Source organism: Pristiophorus japonicus, chromosome 5 (assembly GCF_044704955.1).
Source record: "Pristiophorus japonicus isolate sPriJap1 chromosome 5, sPriJap1.hap1, whole genome shotgun sequence".
NCBI classification, from domain to species: Eukaryota; Metazoa; Chordata; class Chondrichthyes; family Pristiophoridae; genus Pristiophorus; species Pristiophorus japonicus.
The window spans coordinates 33,859,976-33,881,735 of record NC_091981.1 but is presented as its reverse complement, the minus strand read 5'-3'; the positions used below and the strand labels follow the sequence as shown (position 1 = coordinate 33,881,735).

At 45.3% G+C, this 21,760-nt stretch overlaps 1 protein-coding gene across 2 annotated transcripts in view; it reads right to left on the bottom strand.

Moving 5' to 3' along the window:
* The window catches only part of cep72 (centrosomal protein 72), a 230,603-nt gene that overhangs the window by 22,146 nt on the left and 186,697 nt on the right, over window positions 1-21,760 (bottom strand). For both annotated transcript variants that reach the window (XM_070880485.1, XM_070880486.1), the window contains 6 exons: window positions 20,487-20,690; window positions 13,198-13,499; window positions 11,641-11,794; window positions 7,245-7,450; window positions 5,074-5,194; window positions 3,327-3,438 (listed from right to left, as the gene is read on the bottom strand). In XM_070880485.1, coding sequence (XP_070736586.1) covers window positions 3,327-3,438; window positions 5,074-5,194; window positions 7,245-7,450; window positions 11,641-11,794; window positions 13,198-13,499; window positions 20,487-20,690 — 1,099 coding nt within the window. The remainder of the gene's footprint in view (window positions 1-3,326; window positions 3,439-5,073; window positions 5,195-7,244; window positions 7,451-11,640; window positions 11,795-13,197; window positions 13,500-20,486; window positions 20,691-21,760) is intronic.

The window sequence follows — 21,760 nt, the reverse complement described above, 5'->3', positions numbered from 1 at the left end:
ATAATTTTGAACAAATGCTGTTCCTATCCAGATCCTTGCATGTGCTAAAGCAGGCAGCAGCCAGACCAGGGCAGGGGGAGGCAGCTAGCTCTCAAGCAGCACCACATTGGTCACACCCAGCCAGACCCTTGCAAGGACTAAAGTGACCAGCAGTGGGCAGCATCAGGAAGCCAGCCAACGAAGCTTCTGAAGTGCAGCCAGCGGCTCCAGAGTCAAATAATGTCTCAGTGCTAGGAGGTAGGGGTGCACAAGTATCCCAAGAGGTCTCCTTGATGAGCAGCAGCCTGCAACCAACACTCAGTCCTCCATAAGAAAGAGTACAGGATTAGGCTTTGGTAGACACGGACCAAATACCATCAGTAAACAATAGACACACATATACAAATTAGTATTAGGGAAATAAAATTATGGGATATGACTTGAATGTAGCCCAGAACTATTAGGGTTGCAGCAGATGGAAGGATAGACAGACATGCACGGTAGCTGAGGTAGTATATGGTGGTGTTCATATTCCCATTGTGTTGTGTAGGGGGGGGGGGGGAAGCTTAGTCAGGTATAGAAACAACTAACATTTATTTTGTGCCTCATGGCAGTTTCACAAGATTATAAAGTGCTTCACAATCAATTAATTACTTTTTTGAAAGTGCAGTCACCAGTTGCATTGACACACACAGCTGCCAAGTTGCACTCAGCAAGGTACCATAAACAGCAAATGAGATGGATGACCTGTCTATCTCTTATTGGCTGTGTCGACACAGAGCAATGTTGGCGTGACCCCGCGATTCACCACCCCCGCCCCCCCCCCCTCCCCCTCCGTCCCCCATGATCTCTCTGCCGTACTCCCAGCCCCATATCCCCTTGCTCAGTATCTGTACAATCCAATTTAACGTGACCACCCCTCGTCCGGAAAAATCCTTTATCCAGAACAGGCCAGGTCCTGAGGGTTCCAGATCAGGGAGGTTCAATCTGTAAAAAAGCAAAACATTGCAGATGCTGGAAATCTGAAATAAGAACAGAAAATGCTGCAGACTGCTTAATTCTAAAGGATTTTTTTTTACAGAAGGTAGTTCAACTTTAAGGGCTAGAGACTGCCTTGAAAAGGAACAGGCTAGCTTTAAGTAAAGGCAGCCTTGCTCCAGCAACTCGAAATTGGGCCCCTGCTGAGCATGCGCCTGTTTTCGGACCTTATTGAATTTCACCCCCTTTGTGTCGTTACTGCACCTGTTCACAGTACTCTTTTGGCCTTTATAATAGCAGATATAGTTAACCTCAACTCATCTAAAGGTTATCAACCTGAAATGTTAGTCCTCTTCCTCTCTCCACAGATGCAGCCTGACCTGCTGAGTATTTCCAGCATTTTCTGTTCTTATTTCAGATTTCCAGCATCCGCAGTATTTTGCTCGTGTCTTTTGTTTCTTTACTTGTCTCATTACCATTCCTTTTTGCTCGTACTATCATTCCCCTTTGTCATTTAATCCCTCCTGCCTTCCACCCGATCACAGACCTTCCCTTTCGTTCTTTCCTCTTCTCCCCCTTTTCCTGCCTCTGTACTTGCTTAAAACTGGTTACATCTCTAACTTTTGCCAGTTCTTGCGAAAGATCAATAACCTGAATCATTAACAATGTGCCTGTTTTATATGAAAGCATTCATACAGTGGCTTTCACAACCTCAGAACGTCCAAATCACTTTACAGCCAATTAAGTACCTTTGGAGCACAAGAAGGTTCCACAAACAGCAATGTGGTAATGACCAGATAATCTATTTCTTTTGGTTGAGGGATAAATATTGGACAGGACACTAGGGAGAACTCCCCTGCTCCTTTTTGAAATAGTGTCATGGGAACTTTTACGTCCACCTGAGAAGGAAGATGTCAGTTTAATATCTCATCAAGACAATACCCATGACGGTCGAGCACTCCTGCATTATTGCACTGGGAATGCCCTTTTGGATTAGGTGCTCAAGTCTCTGAAGTTCGGCTTGGACCCACAAACTTCTGACTCACACGTAAGAATGCTACCACTGAGCCTCAGCTGACACCGATATGAGCAAACAATGCTGGGGACAAACTCCTGAAACTGTACATGCACTTATGACGACATTTGCATTGAATGAGGTACTCGATCACTTTTTGTGAGGCTTCCAAATATATATATATATATATATATATATTTTTGGCACTTTTGGAGTCAAGAGCAGTGCCCCATTCTCCAATCCACACTCCCACTGAACAGGTCACTGCCGGTGCATTTATGGAGTACTCTGATGGATGCTGCTGGTGGGAACCCTGCAAAACCTGCTCAGAAGCAGAACTGGATTGATGCGAAGATTTCCTCAGCTGGCATCCTTGGAGTGTGGCATCTTAATTGAAATGGATACAAACTCTGATTGACAGAGCAGCCCTTCAACTACTGAGCTATCTGAAAATGGACACTGATTTAAAAATAATTTGGAATAAACAAGTGGTGAAGTAATCCAAGCCAAAAGTATTTCCCCCTATCATTAACTTGTTTCCTTTAGGAGCTTGGCACAGGCTGCAGTGTCCTTGAAGTACTCGTAAAATATTTCTCCACTGGGTAACCAGATCTAACTGTACACTACAAAATGCACAAAGGAGGACTATCTCCCTTGTAGGGTCTTCATTCTTCTAATGAGCATCCTTCAGAGAGCTCTGGAGTTGACCAGTCCTGGCCCACATTTCTGGGGGGGAAAAAATCATAAAGGGACAACCTCCCTTAAGATGTTGAAATGTTTTGTGACATTCCGACACCGGAGGTATCCCCTCTGTGTCCCTGCTTGACCTATCCCCGGGCAGTCGATAAAATCCTGTTTTGCCTCAAGTTATTTCCTGAAAAAAAGACAGCATATTAATTATTTGCACTCCCTGCAAGGCTTGAGGAAGTCATATGGGTGTGTGGTGGACACTCATTAAGAGGATAAAGACGACTTTACAAGGTTGCTAACCTTTCTTCCACAGATCGCATCCTCCACAGACCACTGTGGACTGACCAAGTCATGAGGAGGGAGGAAAGGGAGACCTGGTTGATGCACTGACACTCAAGGGCACTGCGAGGGTGGAAAGGTTAACGTGAGGTGGCGATGCCGCAAAACATCTTTAAAGGACAGTCATCCTGTGATGTAATTTTCCCCAGGGAATTGGTGCAATACCAGCTCATTCCAGCAGTGTGTAAAGGATGCAATCTTTTACTCACTTTTGGAAAAATTCAGCAAAAGGATTGAGTGTGTCATTTTTGTTTTGTACAGTGACGTGACAGGATTCAATAGTGCGTGGGTTTAAGAACCGATGCCCCGGTCGAGTCGCTGCTACCTGTGGCTTTCCTGCAGCTTATCAGTCAGTTCTTGGATTTTGGTGTAACACTTGACCTGGTGCTTCAGATTGTCAATCTCGCATCGCAGCTGCTGGTTGTGGCTCTGCAGCTCTAAGTAGGCAAAAAGGGAAATAAGTTTCGAAAAAGTAATGCAAGCCTATGCCACAAGAGAACCTAGAAAAAACATTCGCTATGCAGCTGCTGCTATAGAAAGAACTTAAGATTTATATAGTGCGATTCACATCCTCAGTGTCCTAAGGTGCTTTACAACCAATTAATTATTTTTGAAGTACAGTCACTATCGTTATGTAGGGAAACACGGCAGCTAATTTGTGCACAGCAAGGTCCCATGACTAGCGATGAGATAAATGACCAGTTAACCTATTTTAGTGATGTTGGTTGAAGGACAAATATTGGCCAGACACCAGGTGTAAGACTACAGCATTTTTTCGTCTCATTTTCTGCTAATAACTGCTTGCAAACTGCTCCAAGGTGGCTGAACCTGGCTTGACCAATTTCTAGTGACCCACAAAGCTGTGTGGATTCAAAAGATTTTCTCATGAATTTTAACACCTCATAGCTGCAAAACACTTGTCTGGGAACTGTGGAAAAGGGAGATAACAGAATGACTGCCCTATTCATCGTGAAAGTGTCCTTTTGTTTTAAACCTAGACAATTACGCACACAGTGGACAGACATCCTGAAAAACAGTATAAAATGGCTCTAACACTTGAGGTCAGGAGCGGTAGTCAAGAGAATTGGTAACCTGGTCAGTTACTAAGGGAATCAGGGAGTTAATTTCCGATCGTTGAGAACGGCTGGAATTAATCCTGTGTGAGTGTCTTTGCTTTCTATCAATCACTTAAGGGATAGGCAATTGTAACCGTTGTGGGATAGGTTGGTATGGGCTAATAAGTAGAAATGATTACAATAGCATCAAATGCACAAATTGCTTGTACTTCTTTTGATTATTCTAAGTAAAGATAACCCCTGGTTAGGGGTGAGAAAAGAAACATCCCAAATCTGTGTGTTGTTTTTTTTGTCTCAAGTCTGAACTCTAAAGTGTAGATAAATCTTACAGGCTAAAACCTGTCTTAATTAAGGTAAGTCCTACACAGGTGGAACTCCCTTGCTCTTCTTCGAATAGTGCCATGGGGTCTTTTACGTCCACCTGAGAGGGCAGACGGGTTCTCATCTGAAAGTTGGTCAGCGGGAGAACTCTTCTGCGAATAGTGTCACTGGAACAAGCCAATGAGTTATCAGTTTAACATCTCATCTGGAAGACGGCACCTCCAACAGTGCAGCACTGGATTAGGTGCTAAAGTCCTGGAGTGGGGCTTGAAACCACGACCTACTGACTCAGAAACAAGAGTGTCATCAATTGACCGTGGCAGCAGCGAGAATGCGCCCAGGCCGGGAAAGTGTAACTATTACAAATGGCTTCTCTGGTCCTTGAAGAACCTCCAATATAGCCAGCTGAGGTCACTTGAACCCTCCGACAGGAAGAAATAGTCACCTAGTCCCCACAACCTTGTGTTAATAAATTGGCTGCATGGGATGAATTCCTTTCCTAACCGATTGGTGCTGCAGGTCAAGGTTTAGGTACTGCACAGTTTGCAAACTGGTTAGTATTTAATCATAAAACAAGCTCTCTCTTTCAAAATACACATAATTTCACAAAGTCTACACAATGAAAACGTACTGTAAGGAACTGAATTCATAAAGGGTCCATTCATAAGAGCTCACCTTCAACTTGTTGGTTTGTGGAATTGGAACCATTAAGTGCTTTTTGTTCCAGTTTTATCAGAAGATTCTGTAAATGATTTTTCTCATCCACAGTTTGACCTAAATGATCCTTCAACATTTCCTGTTAAAGCAGAATCAAAGTTAATCAGAACCCATGGAAAAGTTAGAGTTACATTAAAGGGAAAAACACAATCAACATTTACTTTTACAACTCCCCAGAATATTATACCGCATTTGCAAATAGTTATGTGCTGATAAATTGCACTGTGCGGAACACATAAGCGACAGAGACAGCAGTCATCATGTATGACATCGTCAGCCTGGCCTAGTGCACTACCGTAAGTTTCAAAACTGTTTGCCAATACAAGGCTCTTGGGACAAACCCAGGTGTTCTGCCCAATCCTGCTACGGTTGATGTCAGTTCCACTTCTCATTCGCTGCCTTGGGGCCAACTCTTCACTCGCTTATAAGTTATAAACAACCCACAAAGAATTCTCGACATTCTCAAGTATTTTGTTACACTTCTTTTGTCAAAAATACACCCACTGCGTTTCCACACACACCTGGGCACCCCTCCCGCCACCTGTTCTAGCTTCTGAAAGACGGTGTCAGCTACCTCAAGGAAAACAGTGCCATCATTGTAGAACTTTGTTATTAGTTATACTACAACAACTTACCTTTATATAGCATCTTTAATGTACTAAAACGTCACAAGGCAATGTACAGGAGCATAATCAGACAAAAATTGATAGTCAAAGAAAGAGACATTAGGCAGGTGGCTAAAAAGCTTGGTTAAAGAGATAGATTTTAAATAGCATCTTAAAGGAGGAGAGAGAGGAGAGAGGCTGAAAGGTTTAGGAATAGAACTCCAAATCTTATGGCCTAGCTGAAGTCACAGCCAGCAATGGAGGAGTGAAGAGAGTATGGGATGCAGTAGAAGTCAGAATTGGAGGAACGGAGAGTTCTTGGAGAATTGTAGGGCTGGAGAAGGTTACAAAGATATCGAGGTGCAAAGCCATGGAGGGATTTAAACACAAGTATGATCATTTTAAAATCAAGGACTTGGTGGACCAGGCACCAATGTAGTTGAGAGAATACAGGAGTGATGGGTGAACGGGACTTGATATGACACAGGCTGCACAGTTTTGTATGAGTTAAAGTTTATTGAGGGTGGAAGATGGGAAGCTGGCCAGGAGAGTATTGGAATAGTCGAGTCTGGAGGTAACAAAAGCATGGATGACAGTTTCAGCAGCAGATAGGCTGAGCCAGGGGCAGAGACGCATATGCATAAACATATCACAGTCATTCTAATAACTATTGATCCTTGTGCCTGCCATAGTTGAATAGCTGCATTGTGTGCAAGGTGTGAAATATGGGTGAGAGTGTTGGTAGGTAGAGATTGTTGGTGGGTGAGCGCCTGGGGTGTGGTGCTTTGGACAGTGTGTGAAGCTTGTGGTACAGTTGGTGGTATGTAGAATTTGTTGAAGCATTCAATCTGACCACTCGACTGAGGCAGATCTGCCGTGAGCACACCTGCTTCAGTCCTCCGGCTCCTTCTCCTGCTTCTCCTTGCTGAGGCAGCTGCACAACCAGCAATGCTGAGACTGAGGTACTGCAGTATCAATGAAGCTCCCCTTTAAGTACTGGGAAAAGCCTGCGGCAATGATGAGTTGCGATTAGACTGCACCTGATATTGGTCCACCCTCAAAGTGTGACTCCAATGAGCTAGACCTTTAAGGTTTGAATTAGCACTCCAATCATTTCTCTGAGCAGTGAGAATGAATTTTGCGTGCAGTCTAAAGCATTAGCACCTGGCTCTAATTCTCAAACTATTCTAATGTTACGGCCCATTCCTTGGCTATAATGAATTTCTAGCCCATGCAACCAAGGTAGGGAGATGGAGTTAAGATATGACCTAATCGAATGGCGGAACAGGCTCAATGGGCTGAATGGCCTATTGCTGTTCCTATCACCACCCCCCCAAATGGAGCATCTCAATGGGAAGGAAATTCAATAATAAAAACAGCATTGTCTAAATGCTCGAGATCTTAACTTCAATTTGTAAAAAATGACATAGCTGGAAGAGTGATCCTGTTGGAAAGACTCACCTCCACACGATTCGTCTTTCACAGAAGTTTTGTGGGGAGAATTAATGAGTGACCAGTGCTTACCATGTCTCTTTGAGCTTGAGTTAGCTGCACCGATAGCCTTTGGAGATCCTCGGTGTACTGCTGCTTCTGGTGGCAAAGACAAGTTTCCAAAGACTCATTCTTCGCTTTTAAATTGTTTATTCCTTCTTGAAGTTTCTTGGTTTCTTTTGGCTGATTGTCGAGCATCAGTTCCTCCTGAATGGCACCCACCATTTTTCTCGCCTGATCTATTTAAACAAAAACATGAGTGAGTGACGACAGTAATTCACATTACTAAATACCCTATTTTCCATCTATCTCAAAGCACAATTTATTTTTGCTAATCCTGTGTAAAAATAAAGAGCCTCTGACAAACACAACCTGCAATAATGTCGTATTTTAGGACAATTTAAAACCTCTACCATTTTAAATTTCTTGCCGGGAACGAGAACCATTCATTGATTAAAGCAGTGTGACCCTTAAAAGGGTCCCATTAGAACTGTGAAGATGCAAGTAGGATCTTTGAGTTGGACGATTAGGGCAGAATTAAATGACGTGCAAATGATCAACTGCTACATGGGACATTAAGATTCATGTACTGCTGGGCCATGAGCAGAAGAGAGATGGGAGAAAGAGGGGAGAAAGAGAGGAGAGGAAGGGGTAAAAGAGTAAGAAGGGGTGAGAGAGCAAGAGGACAGGAGAGAGAAAAGAGGGGCAAGGAGAGGGAGAGAGGAGAGGGAGAGAGGAGAGGGAGAGAGAGGAGGTGTGAAAGCAAGGAGTGGAGGGGAGAGAGGAGAGTGAGAGAGGAGAGAAGGGGAACGATGGAGAGAAAAGGAGAGGAGGGGGAGAGAGGAGAGGGAGAGAGCAGGAAAGAGAGCACCAGAGAGCAAGTGTGCAAGAGGGAGAGAAAAGAAAATGCTGCCCGTGGTGTTCAGGCAGCTAGGATTTAAGATGTGGGGAAGTAGATGTAACCTTGAAGTTTGGGATTTTGTTTAATCACGTTGGTGGATCGTGAGTATTTAAGCAGAACTTTCCATCCAATCAACATCCAGGTTGGTCTGGAATGGTGATCCAGAGATTTAAACAATTGGGCCAGATCCACTATAGGACAGATTGGGCACAGTACGTGGAAATAGGATGGGCTTAATGACCTTTTTTAATTCTATCCTTTGCACAACCTTATTTGTAGATAGTGGTAAAAATACTATCTTCAGTAACGTCTTTCTCATTCTTTGTTTACCCCAAGTCGTCCAATACAATAAATCGTACTCTTATCCTTTTACTACAATCACATGACTTCGCCGTATGTTATCTCTCAGTTTTCGAAGCTAAAAGAAAAAAATACTGTAGAGAGAGATGCTTTCCATCTAGGCAATGAAGCAATAATCTGCTCTAACTAGTAGATGGGTTCCAGTTTGTCGATTTTCAAACTTGTGAAGATCCAACCATTTTGGTCTCTGAAGAAGTCAGTTGTAGGAGCATCAGGAAGCAGCTTCATAATAAATCTTGTGGATTGGCATTCCGGACGAATCCGGATACTATCTGCAAGATATCTGAGTCAAGGACAGTTAGTACAAGGGCTACTGTGGTCCAAGGACTGCTGTGCAATCAGCCATTACCAACTGTCCTTAACATGGAGATCTAAGAATTGAAACAAAAGCTGTTACTATGGAGCCATTTCATAACTAACCAGTGGTTGGTGGCACTGGTGGGCTTCTTCGGAAAGCTTAAAATGGCAACTCATCGCAGAGCTGCAAATCAGTAACAGAATCTGGCTGAGAAATTCTGTTTGGGGGGCGGTAACATCTGCGAGGTGGGACCTTTTGCGGCAGGCACGAAAGTCCCGCTCTGCTCTCGAAATTGGGGTTACTGCCCGAGAGGAAGTGGAGCGAAAAAAACCGCGTTTCACTTCCTCTCTGGGGCGCAGCACTATGCACTGGAATGTCGGGCTGCCAGATTGTGGCTTGGACCCCGCGTTCAAAGCAGCAATGGGCCGCGACACGTTGGCACATTGTTTATTGCCCTGCCCCACCTCCTCTTTAACTTGCTCCCGCGAGCCTTCTGATGCCCCGTTCGTCCCCGAAGCTGTCCCTGTCATCGCCCGGCGAAGCTTCAGGGGACGCGGGGCCAATTGCTTTTCCGGGTAGAAAACGGGGCGACGCGCAAGGTGATGACATCGTCATCGCTGGCGCCACCGGTTATCGCCGTTGCTAAACTCCCGCGGAATTTAGCGGGAGTCGTCAAAGGCGCCGCACCTGAGCAAAAAGTTATTGCGCCCCATTAGCGCCTCCTGGGGGTGCTAACGTGAGGCGCAATCGACCCCAATTTCTCTTCCCATGTTTATTTTTTTTAAACTGTTGCGTCGACGAGGAAGAACCTCATAGTTAACCTCACTTGAACCATTGTGAAGTAGAGGAAGGCCTTAGTTTCACTCTTGGACTTTACTCAACACTCTCGAAGATTCTGCCCAAGTAATAACCAACAATAAGAAGAAAGAAAGGACTTGCAATTATATAGCACTTTTCACGACCTCTGGACTTCCCAAAGATAATGGGCCCAAGTTTCCACAAGAAAAAAAACGGGCGCCCCTCCGAGCTGGGCGCCTGTTTTTCGCGCCTAAAAAAATCCTCGGTATTCTCCACCTACTTACAGGTCCTCTGGCCCTCGGCGCAGCCAGCACGAGCTGTGGGGGGGGGGGGCGGAGCCAGGTCCCGGCGCTGAAAACAGTGCCGGGACCTCTGCACATGCGCTACAGTCGGCACGCAAGTGCAGTAGCTCCAGGCGCCGAACTGTGTGGGAGGGGCCCGAAGCACGCAGCCCCTAGCCCTGGCTCAATGGCCTCACTGAGGCTGCGTGAATAAGGCTCCTCCCACGGCCAGCTCCTGCTCCCCCCCCCCCCCCCCCCCCCCCGCCGACCAGACCCAACACCCGCTCTGCTCCCCCCCCCCCGACCAGACCCGACACCCGCTCCCCCCCCCCGCCGACTGACCCGACCCGCGCTCCTGTTCCCCGACCGACCCGACTCCCGGACTGGATCCGATCTGACCTCTCCCTTCCCCACCCATCCATCTCTCTCTCTCTCTCTCTCCCTCCCTCTCTCCCTCCCCCTCCCGCTCAGCGACACGAACAGTTTTCTCCACCCCCCCTGCCCCCCCTCCCGCTCAGCGGCACGAACGGCTGCAGAATTCTCGCTGGCTGAAGCACTTTCACACAGGTAGGAAGATGGTTTATTTAATCTTTTCTTGGCTTATAAATGTTTATTCAGGTTGGATTTATTTGTATAATATTTGTAGAAGTATAAATAAGGATTTATTGTAGAATTTAATGACTTCCCTTTCCCCCCCCTCCCCCCCACCTCGTTCTGGACGCCTAATTTGTAACCTGCGCCTGATTTTTTAATGTGTCGAACAGGTTTTTTCAGTTCTACAAAAATTTTCACTGGCTCCATTCTACTTTAGTTTGGAGTACATTTTCACTGTGGAAACTTTCAAATCAGGCGTCAGTGGCCGGACACGCCCTCTTTTGAAGAAAAAATTCTGTTCTAAACTAGAACTGTTGTACCTGACTAGAACTGCAGAAAAAAAAATGTGGAGAATTGCGATTTCTAAAATAGTCCGTTCTCCACCAGTTGCTCCTAAAAATCAGGCGCGAATCATGTGGAAACTTGGGCCCAATGAAGCACTTTTGAAGTGTAGTCATTGAGTTGAGGGATAAATATTGGCCAGGACTCCCCTGCTCCTCTTTGAAAGTGTACCATTCAATCTTTTACATCCACCTGAGGGGGCATTTGGGGCCTCGGTTTAACATCTCATCCGATAGACAGCACTTCTGACAATGCGTCACTCTCTCAGTACTGCACTGAAGCACCACCCTGGTGCTCAAGTCTCTGGAGTGGGGATTGAACCCATTACTTTTTGACACAGAGGCGAGAGTGCTACCCACTGAACCACGGCTGATACCCAAGGTAAGTGGAGAAGGTAGGGTTGCAAGCAACTTATCATAAACTACAGCACATCCATCCAGCAGCATAATGGTTATGTTACTGAACCAGTAATCCAGTAGGTCTGAACTAATCATCCATGCGACATGAGTTCAAATCCTACCACGGCAGCTGGGGAATTTAAATTCAGTTAATTAAATAAATTGGAATAAAAAGCTGGCATCAGTAATGGTAACCATGATTATCTTAAAAACCCATCTGATTCACTAATGTCCTGTAGGGAAGGAAATCTGCCGTCCTTACCTTATCTGGCCTATATGTGACTCCAGACTCACAGCAATGTGGTTGACGCTTAACTGGCCTCTGAAATGGTGGTTCACCGCCACCTTCTCAAGGGCAATTAAGAATGGGCAATAAATGCCTTGCCCGCGATGGCCACATCCCATGAGCGAATAGAAATAAAATTACATTTATGAAAGGAAATTGCACAGTACTCACTCAGAAATTTGTCATTACAATGGAGAGACTTAAATCCATTCCAGTATCTGTCAACTAGATCTAGAAAACTATCCATGAGGTTTGGGTTAAAGAAATTTGCATCAACTGCTGGACATTCTATAGACAGTACGTCACAGGATATCGATTGACCTGTCTGTAAATTGGAAATCATACAGCAGAGAAAAGTAGTTAAAAATTCAGACATGACTGTTTTTACACAGCCCCAACAAAATTATACATCAGCTGTTGCCAATTGCTTTAGAGCACCTGCTTAATCTAACAACTGGCAAAATAAACTGCCCAGTGCTGACAATATAGTGATAGCCTACTTTTGTTAAAGAGAGAAAATAATCCAGAAATATTTACTCATTAAGACAATCCATTGCCAGTTATAACACTCTCGTTAGGAGCAAATTCATTCAATTTTATCCGCAAAGGGCAGCATTATTACTCTTATTCTGATGAAAGGTCATTGACCTGAAACCTTAACCCTGTGTCTCGCTCCACAGATGCTGCCTGACCGGCTGAGTGTTTGCAGCATTTTCTGTTTTTATTTAATTACTGTTCTTGTGGGTGGTGCAGGCTCATTGGACAGGGAATAAGATCACCTGATTCAAGTTTAGGAATAGATGGGTCACCGCAAGGTCACGCTATCCAGAACGCTCGCTTGAAAAACACTGACTTCTATTCACAGATCAGACAACCCTGTTTAAACTGGAAAATTGTGCTGCAGGGAATTAATCGCATTCGGTCACCAAGTGGGCATGGTCAACTCTGCAAATCATGCATCTAATCATCACACTGCCATGCAAGCATGGACCCACTCGGGGGTCCTTTACGCATCGTACGAACTCAAGCATGGCACACGCCCCAGGGTTGTTGCCAGGCAGCAATGTGTTGGACGGAGACCAGCACCCGACTGATGCCATCATGCAGCGGGTTACAATGTTTTGTGCATTGTGTCTAGGTGGCATTTTGGTTCCAAATGTTCAACCGCAGGGTCTCCACGTCAACGCAGTTAGGATGCCAGCATCAGGAAAGAAGATACAGAGGACAATAGCTTTCAAACACGTGAGTCCTACGCTTTAACCAACTACTGAATCAAATTTTTCCTGTAGAAAGTAAACCTTGGCATTCTTGGGAGAAAAACAACTACACTGCAAATGAATCTTTTTACCACAAAGAAAAATGCTGTGATGACGTGACAGCAAAGTGCTGCGTCAGTAATTCGGGCTAGTCTTGATGTCGGCACTCCGATTCTGCCAATCAATGTATTTAAAATAAAAACAGAAAATGCTTGGAAAACACTCAGCAAGTCAGGCAGCATCTGTAGGGAGAGAGAGGCAGAGTTATCGTTTCAGGTCACAGCTGCTGACTGACCCGAGTGCTTTTCAGCCTTTCTATTTCAGGTTTGCAGCATCCGCAGCCATTTGCTTTTGTTTCAATGAACTTAAAATCTTTTGTTTTGTGCAATTATACAGTCAGTTCAAGTCCCGCTGGCCTTCCCCTTCTCCAAGGGTCTGAGTGCCATCACTTGTTTTGAGTGGAGCCACTCACCTCACAGCCTCTAATGCAAGTACTGTTGCTCCTCCGATCATGACCGGCAGATCTCTGAGGTGCAGGCTGCCTTCTGACGTGTGGCTCCTCAGGTTGGTCGTGGCGAGAGGCTGGCGCAGTCAGGGCTGCAGAGGGTTGCTCAAGCGTCGTTGCGGGATGACTATGCACCAGTCCGACAGGCTGGTCCCTGCCTTTTGTGTTCTCTCCATTCATCTCACTGGCCGGCAAGGAACCAGTGAACATGTAAGGCACCGTCGATCTGGGAAGTTGATGCCCTGGTGTAGGAGGAGTGTGCGAGGAGCCTGTGGGGAATATTATACGTTATAAAGAACTGCATTTCTGTAATGCCTCGGGATGTTGCAAAACTCTTCACAATTGATTGCTTATTAAGTGTAGTCACTGTTGTGTTGTAGGCAAATGCAGTAACCAATTTGCACACAGCAAATTCCTCACAAACTGCAATGAGATAAATGATAGTTAATCTGTTTTTGTGGTGTTGGTTGAGCGATAAATGTTGGCCAGGAGAGAACTCCCCTAATCTTCTTTGAATAGTGCAGTGGGATCTTTTATGTCCACCCGAGAGGGTAGGTCTAACGACTCATCCAAAAGATATAAAATCCGACAGTGCAGCCCTTCCCCGGCCCTGGGGAGATGAATCTAATCGTTGTTTCCCGACCGCCAGCGCAGCTGAAATTGGAAAATATCCACAGTCCTCAAATCAAACCAGGTATTGCAGTTACAAGTATAGTACAAGTGTCCTTCTACACGAATCACTGAAAGTTAACAAGGTACTGCAAGCAATTAAGAAAACAAATGCTATGCTGGCCTTTACATAGAAACATAGAAAATAGGTGCAGGAGTAGGCCATTCGGCCCTTTGAGCCTGCACCACCATTCAATAAGATCATGGCTGATCATGCAACTTTAGTACCCCATTCCTGCTTTCTCTCCATACCCCTTGATCCCTTTAGCCGTAAGGGCCACATCTAACTCCCTTTTGAATATATCTAACGAACTGGCCTCAACCACTTTCTGTGGTTGAGGCCACAGAATTCCACAGGTTCACAGTTCTCTGAGTGAAGAAGTTTCTCGTCATCTCGGTCCTAAATGGCGTACCCCTTATCCTTAGACTGTGACCCCTGGTTCTGGATTTCCCCAACATCGGGAACATTCTTCCTGCATCTAACCTGTCCAATCCTGTCAGAATTTTATACGTTTCTATGAGATCCCCGCTCATTCTTCTAAATTCCAATGAATATAAGCCTAGTCGATCCAGCCTTTCTTCATAGGTCAGTCCTGCCATCCCAGGAATCAGTCTGGTGAACCTTCGCTGTACTTCCTCGATTGCAAGAATGTCTTTCCTCAGATTAGGAGACCAAAACTGCAAACGATACTCAAGGTGTGGTCTCACCAAGGCCCTGTACAACGGCAGTAAGACCTCCCTGCTCCTATACTCAAATTCTCTCGCTATAAAGGCCAACATGCTATTTGCTTTCTTTACTGCCTGCTGGACCTGCATGCCTACTGTTGTGTATCTGTAAAGCATGCACTCCCATGTTCCGCCACTAGGGAGTTAATCGCCTGAAGTCCCAAGGGATCCCAGCATCCCTTGGGAGCACTGTATATAAGCCGGCCCTAAGGCCTGTTCCTCACTCTGGAGTGTCTTATTAAAGACTGAGGTCACCGTTACTTTAACCTCCCTGGGTGCAGCCTCATCTGTGTTAGGAACACAATAACTGGCGACGAGAATACGAATCCAATGCAAAGATGCAGCAAATTGTGGGCATCCTGGAGAAGTTCTTGGAGGGTGAGGGCTAGGAAGCCTATGTCGAACGGCTAGACCAGTACTGTGTAGCCAACGAGCTGGACAGAGAAGGAAGCACTGCAAAAAGGAGAGCGGTCCTCCTCACAGTCTGCCGGTGCACCGACCTACAGCCTCATGAAGCATTTTCTGATGCCGGTGAAACCCACAGATAAGTCGTATGAGGAGCTGTGTACACTGGTTCGGGAGCATCTTAACCCGAGGGAGAGCGTGCTGATGGTGAGGTATCGGTGCTACATGTGCCAGCGATCTGAAGGTCAGGAAGTGGCGAGCTACATTGCCGAGCTAAGGCGACTTGCAAGACAACGTGAGTTTGATGGCGACCTGGAGCAAATGCTCAGAGACTTTTTTGTACTGGGCATTTGCCACGAGACCATCCTACGAAAACTTTTGACGGTTGTGAGTTGTGAGTTGTGAGGAGGATGCAAAGAGGCTTCAAAGGGATATAGATAGGCTAAATGACTGGGCAAGAACATGGCAAATGGAATATAATGTGGAGAAATGTGAAGTTATCCTCCTTAGTCAGAAAAATAGAAAAGCAGAGTACTGTTTAAATGGTGAGAGATTGGGAAATGTTGGTGTTCAGAGGAACCTGGGTGTCCGTGTACACGAATCACCGAAAGTTAACATGCAGATACAGCAATTATTAAGAAAGAAAATGGTATGTTGGTCTTTATTACCAGTGCCCTTTATTATTGTATTATAGGGCACTGGTGAGACTACACCTGGAGTAGTGTGTACAGTTTTGGTCTTCTTACCTAAGGAAGGATATACTTGCCATAGAGGGAGTGCAACGAAGGTTCACCAGACTGATTCCTGGGATGGGGAGATTGTCCTATGAGGAGAGATTGAGTAGACTAGGCCTATATTCTCGAGAGTTTAGAAGAATGAGCGGTGATCTCATTGAAACATACAAAATTCTTACAGGTCTTGACAGGGTAGATGCAGGGAGGATGTTTTCTCTGGCTGGGGAATCTAGAACCCGGAGTCACAGTCCCAAAATAAGGGGGTCGGCCATTTAGGACTGAGATGAGGAGAAACTTCTTCACTGAGGGTGGTGAATGTTTGGAATTCTCTACCCCAGAGAGCTGTGGAGGCTCAGTCTTTGAGTATATTCAAGACAGATTTCGATAGATTTTTGGTCATTAAGGGAATCAAGGGATATAGGGATAGTGCAGGAAAGTAGAGTTGAGGTAGAAGATCAGCCATGATGTTATGGAATGGTGGAGCAGGCTCGAGGGGCCGAATGGCCTACTCCTGCTCCTAATTCTTATGTTCACGGAGTGGGGGAGCCAAATGCGCCTTTATATTGACACACTAAAACATTGCTAGAGAGGTGAATGTGAGCAATAAGGACCTGTTATCTTTATTTACTTTCTAGCTATCCTGTGACATTAACTACACGCTGAGGCGGGAGGAGGTCGGTCAACTGAGCAAGAGAGGAACTTTTTCTTAAAGATTGCCATTATAGAAAGTGGTTGCATCAATACCACTGCATACCCAGCTCCCCAAAGCTTCCCCTAACATAGGCACAAACCGCAAACATAAAGCCAATCTCAATGCTTGAAGAAATCACAAAACAAGCCGTAAACACATTTTGCTTTTGAGAGAGTCTCGAAAAGGGACCACAATGTTATTAAAGAAACAGATTAAAGCCATGGGGTGCCTCCTTATTTTAAATGATCAAACTGCTCCTTTATTCTTACATAACAACTTGCATCTACAACGCGCTTTTGACATAGGAAAGAGAGCATCTATAACATAGGAGGAAAAAAAGATCACAAGGCACTTCACAGAAGTGTAATCAGACAAATATGAATGTCTAGGCAAAGGAGCCATTAGAAGGGCTGACCAAAAGCTTGGTGGAAGAGGTGGTCTTTAAGGAGAGAGAGTGAAAGAGGCAGAGTTGTTTTGGGACGGAATTCTAGAATGTGGAACCTCGGTGACTGAAGGCATGGGCATCAATGTTGGGGCAAAGGGTGTTGGGGGGCCCAAAGTCCGTGAAAGGCGGAGTTTGGGGGCAAGGGGGAGGGAGGAGGGTTGTAGAGCTGGAGGAGATTAGAGAGATAGGGAGTGACTTGAAACATGCAAATGAGAATTTTAAATTTGCGCTGTTGTTGGACCAGGAGCCAATGTAGGACATCAAGGATAGGAGTAACAGGTGAGTGGGACTTGGTCTGGTATTAGATATGGCAGTGGGTTTTGGATTAACTGAAGTTTCTGGAGGATGGTAGGCCAACCAGGAAAGCAGTGCAATAGTCGAGTCTGGAGGTGACAAAGCGATGGATGAGGGTTTCAGCAGCAGATGGGCTGAGGCAGGCAGTGGTGAAACGGGAGATATTATGGGGGTGGAAGTAAGCGGCCTTTGTGATGGAGAGGATGCGGAGTCAGAAACGCTCATGGCTGAACAAAATACTGAGGTTTTGAACAGACTTGTCCAACGTGGGACAGTGGTTAGGGAAGGGGATGGAATCGGTGGCAAAGGTATAGAGTTTTTGCTGGAGACTGAAGACAATGGCTTCTGTGTTTAGCTGGAGGATATTGCAGCTCATCCAAAACAAGCAGTCAGACAACACGGGGCAGTAGCAGAGTCAAGAGTGGTGGTAGAGAGGTAGAGCTGGGTGTCGTCAGCTTTACATTTGGAAGGTGACACAGGAACACACAATATGGTTCTCAAATCAGAGTACTGTTTAAGGGCTAGAGTTTCTGTTTTTCTGGCGCCCTCACCTGAGGTGCACATTTTTGTCCACCTCTAAGCGCCGAAAAAAGACATCTATATTCTGGCCGCTCCCCAGCCTCTCATTGGTCGTGGTGCAGTGTGGTCCAATGGATTGGGGGCGGAGCCAGGTCCCGGCGTGCGCAGTTGCTTCTGGCAGGCCGTTTCTGCAAATGCGCGCAGGCTGTGTGGGAGGGGCCCAAAGCACGCCATCCCTAGCCCTGGCTGAATGGGCTCCCTCATCGGCGGCCCGCTGCGTTCCCTAAGGTAGGACTTCTATTTTTTATTTGTTATTTACTGATTAATTTTGATGCTTTGGGTGCAGGGTTCCTTCTATTTTTTTATTTGTTATTTATTGATTGCTTATTACTTTGGTCTTGGTGCTTTGGGGGAAAGTTTTCCTTCTATTTTATTTGTTAATTAATTGCTTATTACTTTTTGTGCTTTGTTTGGTGCTTGGTGGTGCTTTAAATGTAGTTACTTGCGCCGATTCCTTAACTCTAGGTAAGGTTTTTCTCTGCGGACAGAAGTGGCAACATTCGCTGGCCTAAGTTAGTTTGGAGCAACTATTTGCTGGCCAAATGCCTAAAACAGGGGTAAGTGGCTGGGAATGCCCCCTTTTGGAAAAAAAACGGAACTAAAAAAAACCTAACTAACTCACTTACACTGGCGCAAATTAAATGGCTAGAATTGCAACTAAAAAGATAGTCCAGAAAAATCAAGTTGCTTCAAAAAAAAGGGAGCAACTCCTGGGGAAACTTGGGCCCTTAGAAACAAATATAATGACATCACAAAGACACATATATTTTGTGACACCTTTCCACCACTATAGTTAAAAAAAAATACTACATACAGTACACTGTTACTTGCAGGGGGCTTGTGCGTTGCAATGCAAACAAAATCCAGCAGGTGGCACCCTTATCACAGTACCCTTTTAAAATCATAGAATGGTTATAGCATAGGAGGAGCCCATTTGGCCTGTCGAGCCAGTGCCGGCTCACTGCAAGAGCACTTCAGCTAGTTCCACTCCCCCACCGTTTCCCCGTAGCCCTGCAAATTTTTTTCCTTCAGGTACTTATAAAATTCCCTTTTGAAAGCCACGATTGAATCTGCCTCCGTCACCTTTTCAGGCAGTGCATTCCAGATCCTAACCACTCACTGCATAAAAAAGTTTTTCCTCATGTCGCCTTTGGTTCTTCTGCCAATCACTTTAAACCTGTGTTCTCTGGTTCTCAACCCCTTCCGCCAATGGGAACAGTTTCTATCTACTCTGCTAGACCCCTCCTGATTTTGAATACCTCTATCAAATCTCCTCTCAACCGTCTCTGCTCTTAAGGAGAGCAACCCCAGCTTCTCCAGTCTATCCACGTAACTTCTCCAAGAATTACCTCAAAACGGATTCTGTTAGAAACATAGACATAGAAAATAGGTGCAGGAGCAGGCCATTCAGCCCTTCTAGCCTGCACCGCCATTCAATGAGTTCATGGCTGAACATGAAACTTCAGTACCCCCTTCCTGCTTTCTCGCCATAACCCTTGATCCCCCGAGTAGTAAGGACTTCATCTAACTCCCTTTTGAATATATTTAGTGAATTGGCCTCAACTACTTTCTGTGGTAGAGAATTCCACAGGTTCACCACTCTCTGGGTGAAGAAGTTTCTCCTCATCTCGGTCCTAAATGGCTTACCCCTTATCCTCAGACTGTGACCCCTGGTTCTGGACTTCCCCAACATTGGGAACATTCTTTCTGCATCTAACCTGTCTAAACCCGTCAGAATTTTAAACGTTTCTATGAGGTCCCCTCTCATTCTTCTGAACTCCAGTGAATACAAGCCCAGTTGATCCAATCTTTCTTGATAGGTCAGTCCCGCCATCCCGGGAATCAGTCTGGTGAACCTTCGCTGCACTCCCTCAATAGCAAGAATGTCCTTCCTCAAGTTAGGAGACCAAAACTGTACACAATACCCCAGGTGTGGCCTCACCAAGGCCCAGTACAACTGTAGCAACACCTCCCTGCCCCTGTATTCAAATCCCCTCGCTATGAAGGCCAACATGCCATTTGCTTTCTTAACCGCCTGCTGTACCTGCATGCTCACCTTCAATGACTGATGTACCATGACACCCAGGTCTCGTTGCACCTTCCCTGTTCCATAATAATCAGTGATGAGACAAGAATTAGGAGCATTTGTGGCCTTCCCCTGCCAAAAAACAGTCTAAAAAGACCAATACTGTGCACTGTGGCAAACAAAACAAAATGGGGAGAGAGTAGAACAGTGGGATCAGTTTTAGATTTCTCGAACAAAGCGTCATGATGGGCTGAACAATCTGCTTTTGTGCTGTAAACATGTGTTCAAATCAAACCCAAGGTTTATATGATAATCAATTGACTACTGGCTTTTTAAGGTCCTACACATTTGCCACTTTTAAACTCTGACTAAGAATGTACCACTTTTGCACCTACATTTAAAACTGTCAAGAATACAATTTTTTTGCACAGTCTACAGATTACCATGTCAGTACTTCACATTTCTTTTAATCTACTGTTGGAACTTTACATAGCTCTTTCTGTAAATGTCCTGTCAGTCACCATGGTAATAATAATGTGGTGCATCTCTTTCTCAATGACCTCAATCAACAGACTAATGATCTGCAGGCACTTGGGGACCGTATGTGAATTGGTCGAAGGATTCTTTGCGCCTTTTCCTGCCTTTGTACTTTGGTATGGAATTTGCAATATTAAAACAGTACAGTACCTGGGTGCGGGGTGAAGTATGGGCGCGAGGTGACCTTGTGATAGGCCTCAGCCTCATCTTGAAATTTCAAGTTGGGGTCCACTGCAACGAACTCTCGGCTTTTTTCATCTGCAAATGTTACTTGGATATCTCGTGCTGTGGTCACTGTGCCGCAAGCAATGTTACGAGATCGTGGCGAGGAAGCACTGGGTAATGTTGAATACTCTAGGCAAAAAGAAACAAAGGGAAACCCTCAGTTAAAACATATAGATAGTAGAATTCATTGACCACAATAGGAACAGGAGTGGGCCATTCTGCCCCTTGAAACCTGTCTATTCAAGTAGGTCATGCTTGATCTGTACCGTAGCTCCATTTATCCGCCTATACCTCGATACCCTTACCAAACAAACCTCTATTGATCTCAGGCTTGGAAACTTCTATTGACCCAGCCATTTGGGGGAAGAAAGTTTCCACTACTCTTTGTGAAAAAGTGCTTCTTAATTTCACTCCTAAATGGACCAGCTCTAATTTTCAGATATCATCATCATCATCATAGGCAGTCCCTCGTATCGAGGATGACTTGCTTCCATGCCAAAAAGGGATGAGTTCACAGGTGTTACAATGAAGGACCTAATATTCCATACATATTGAAGGATGGAAGGATGGGTGCGTGGATATTTTTAACGTGTGGTGGCCGTTGCACACCAGCCACCACACGGGCTTGACAGTTAGGTCTTGGCCCAGTGGCAAGGATTAACCAGGACGACTGGAGACCAGCTCTGCTGCACGAACCTAGTGCGCACACATATCACAGTGTGGGCTAACCCTTGCTGCCCCTGGGCCTCGATCACACTGCTCTGCAATCTCTCGCTGCTCCTACGTCCCAACCTCGTCGCTCCTGCTGTACCTGCCCGCGCTCCAATCAGCAACCTGGACCTTGGTGACCATGTAATAAGCGACATGACATTTAAATCAGCAGATTGGAAGGAATTAAATACCTAGGGAAATAGAATACCTTTGCCACAGCAAAACAAAATGCATTCATACACAGAGAGTCTGTACATGAAGCCTTAGTGCATTAAAACTTTATTCACAACTTCCGAACTGTAAGCACTGAATACATTTTTAAAAAAAATATTTGTCTCCATATCTTTGTCATTGCTGGTTCTTCAAATAACGGTCCAATTTCTGGAGCAGAAACCTGGCATTTAAATTCCACAAGAGGGCGCTTAAGCCACATTTTAGTTATAATATTCCAGTGTAGCTCCTATCTGTAAATGTAGCAAAGGGAGTCA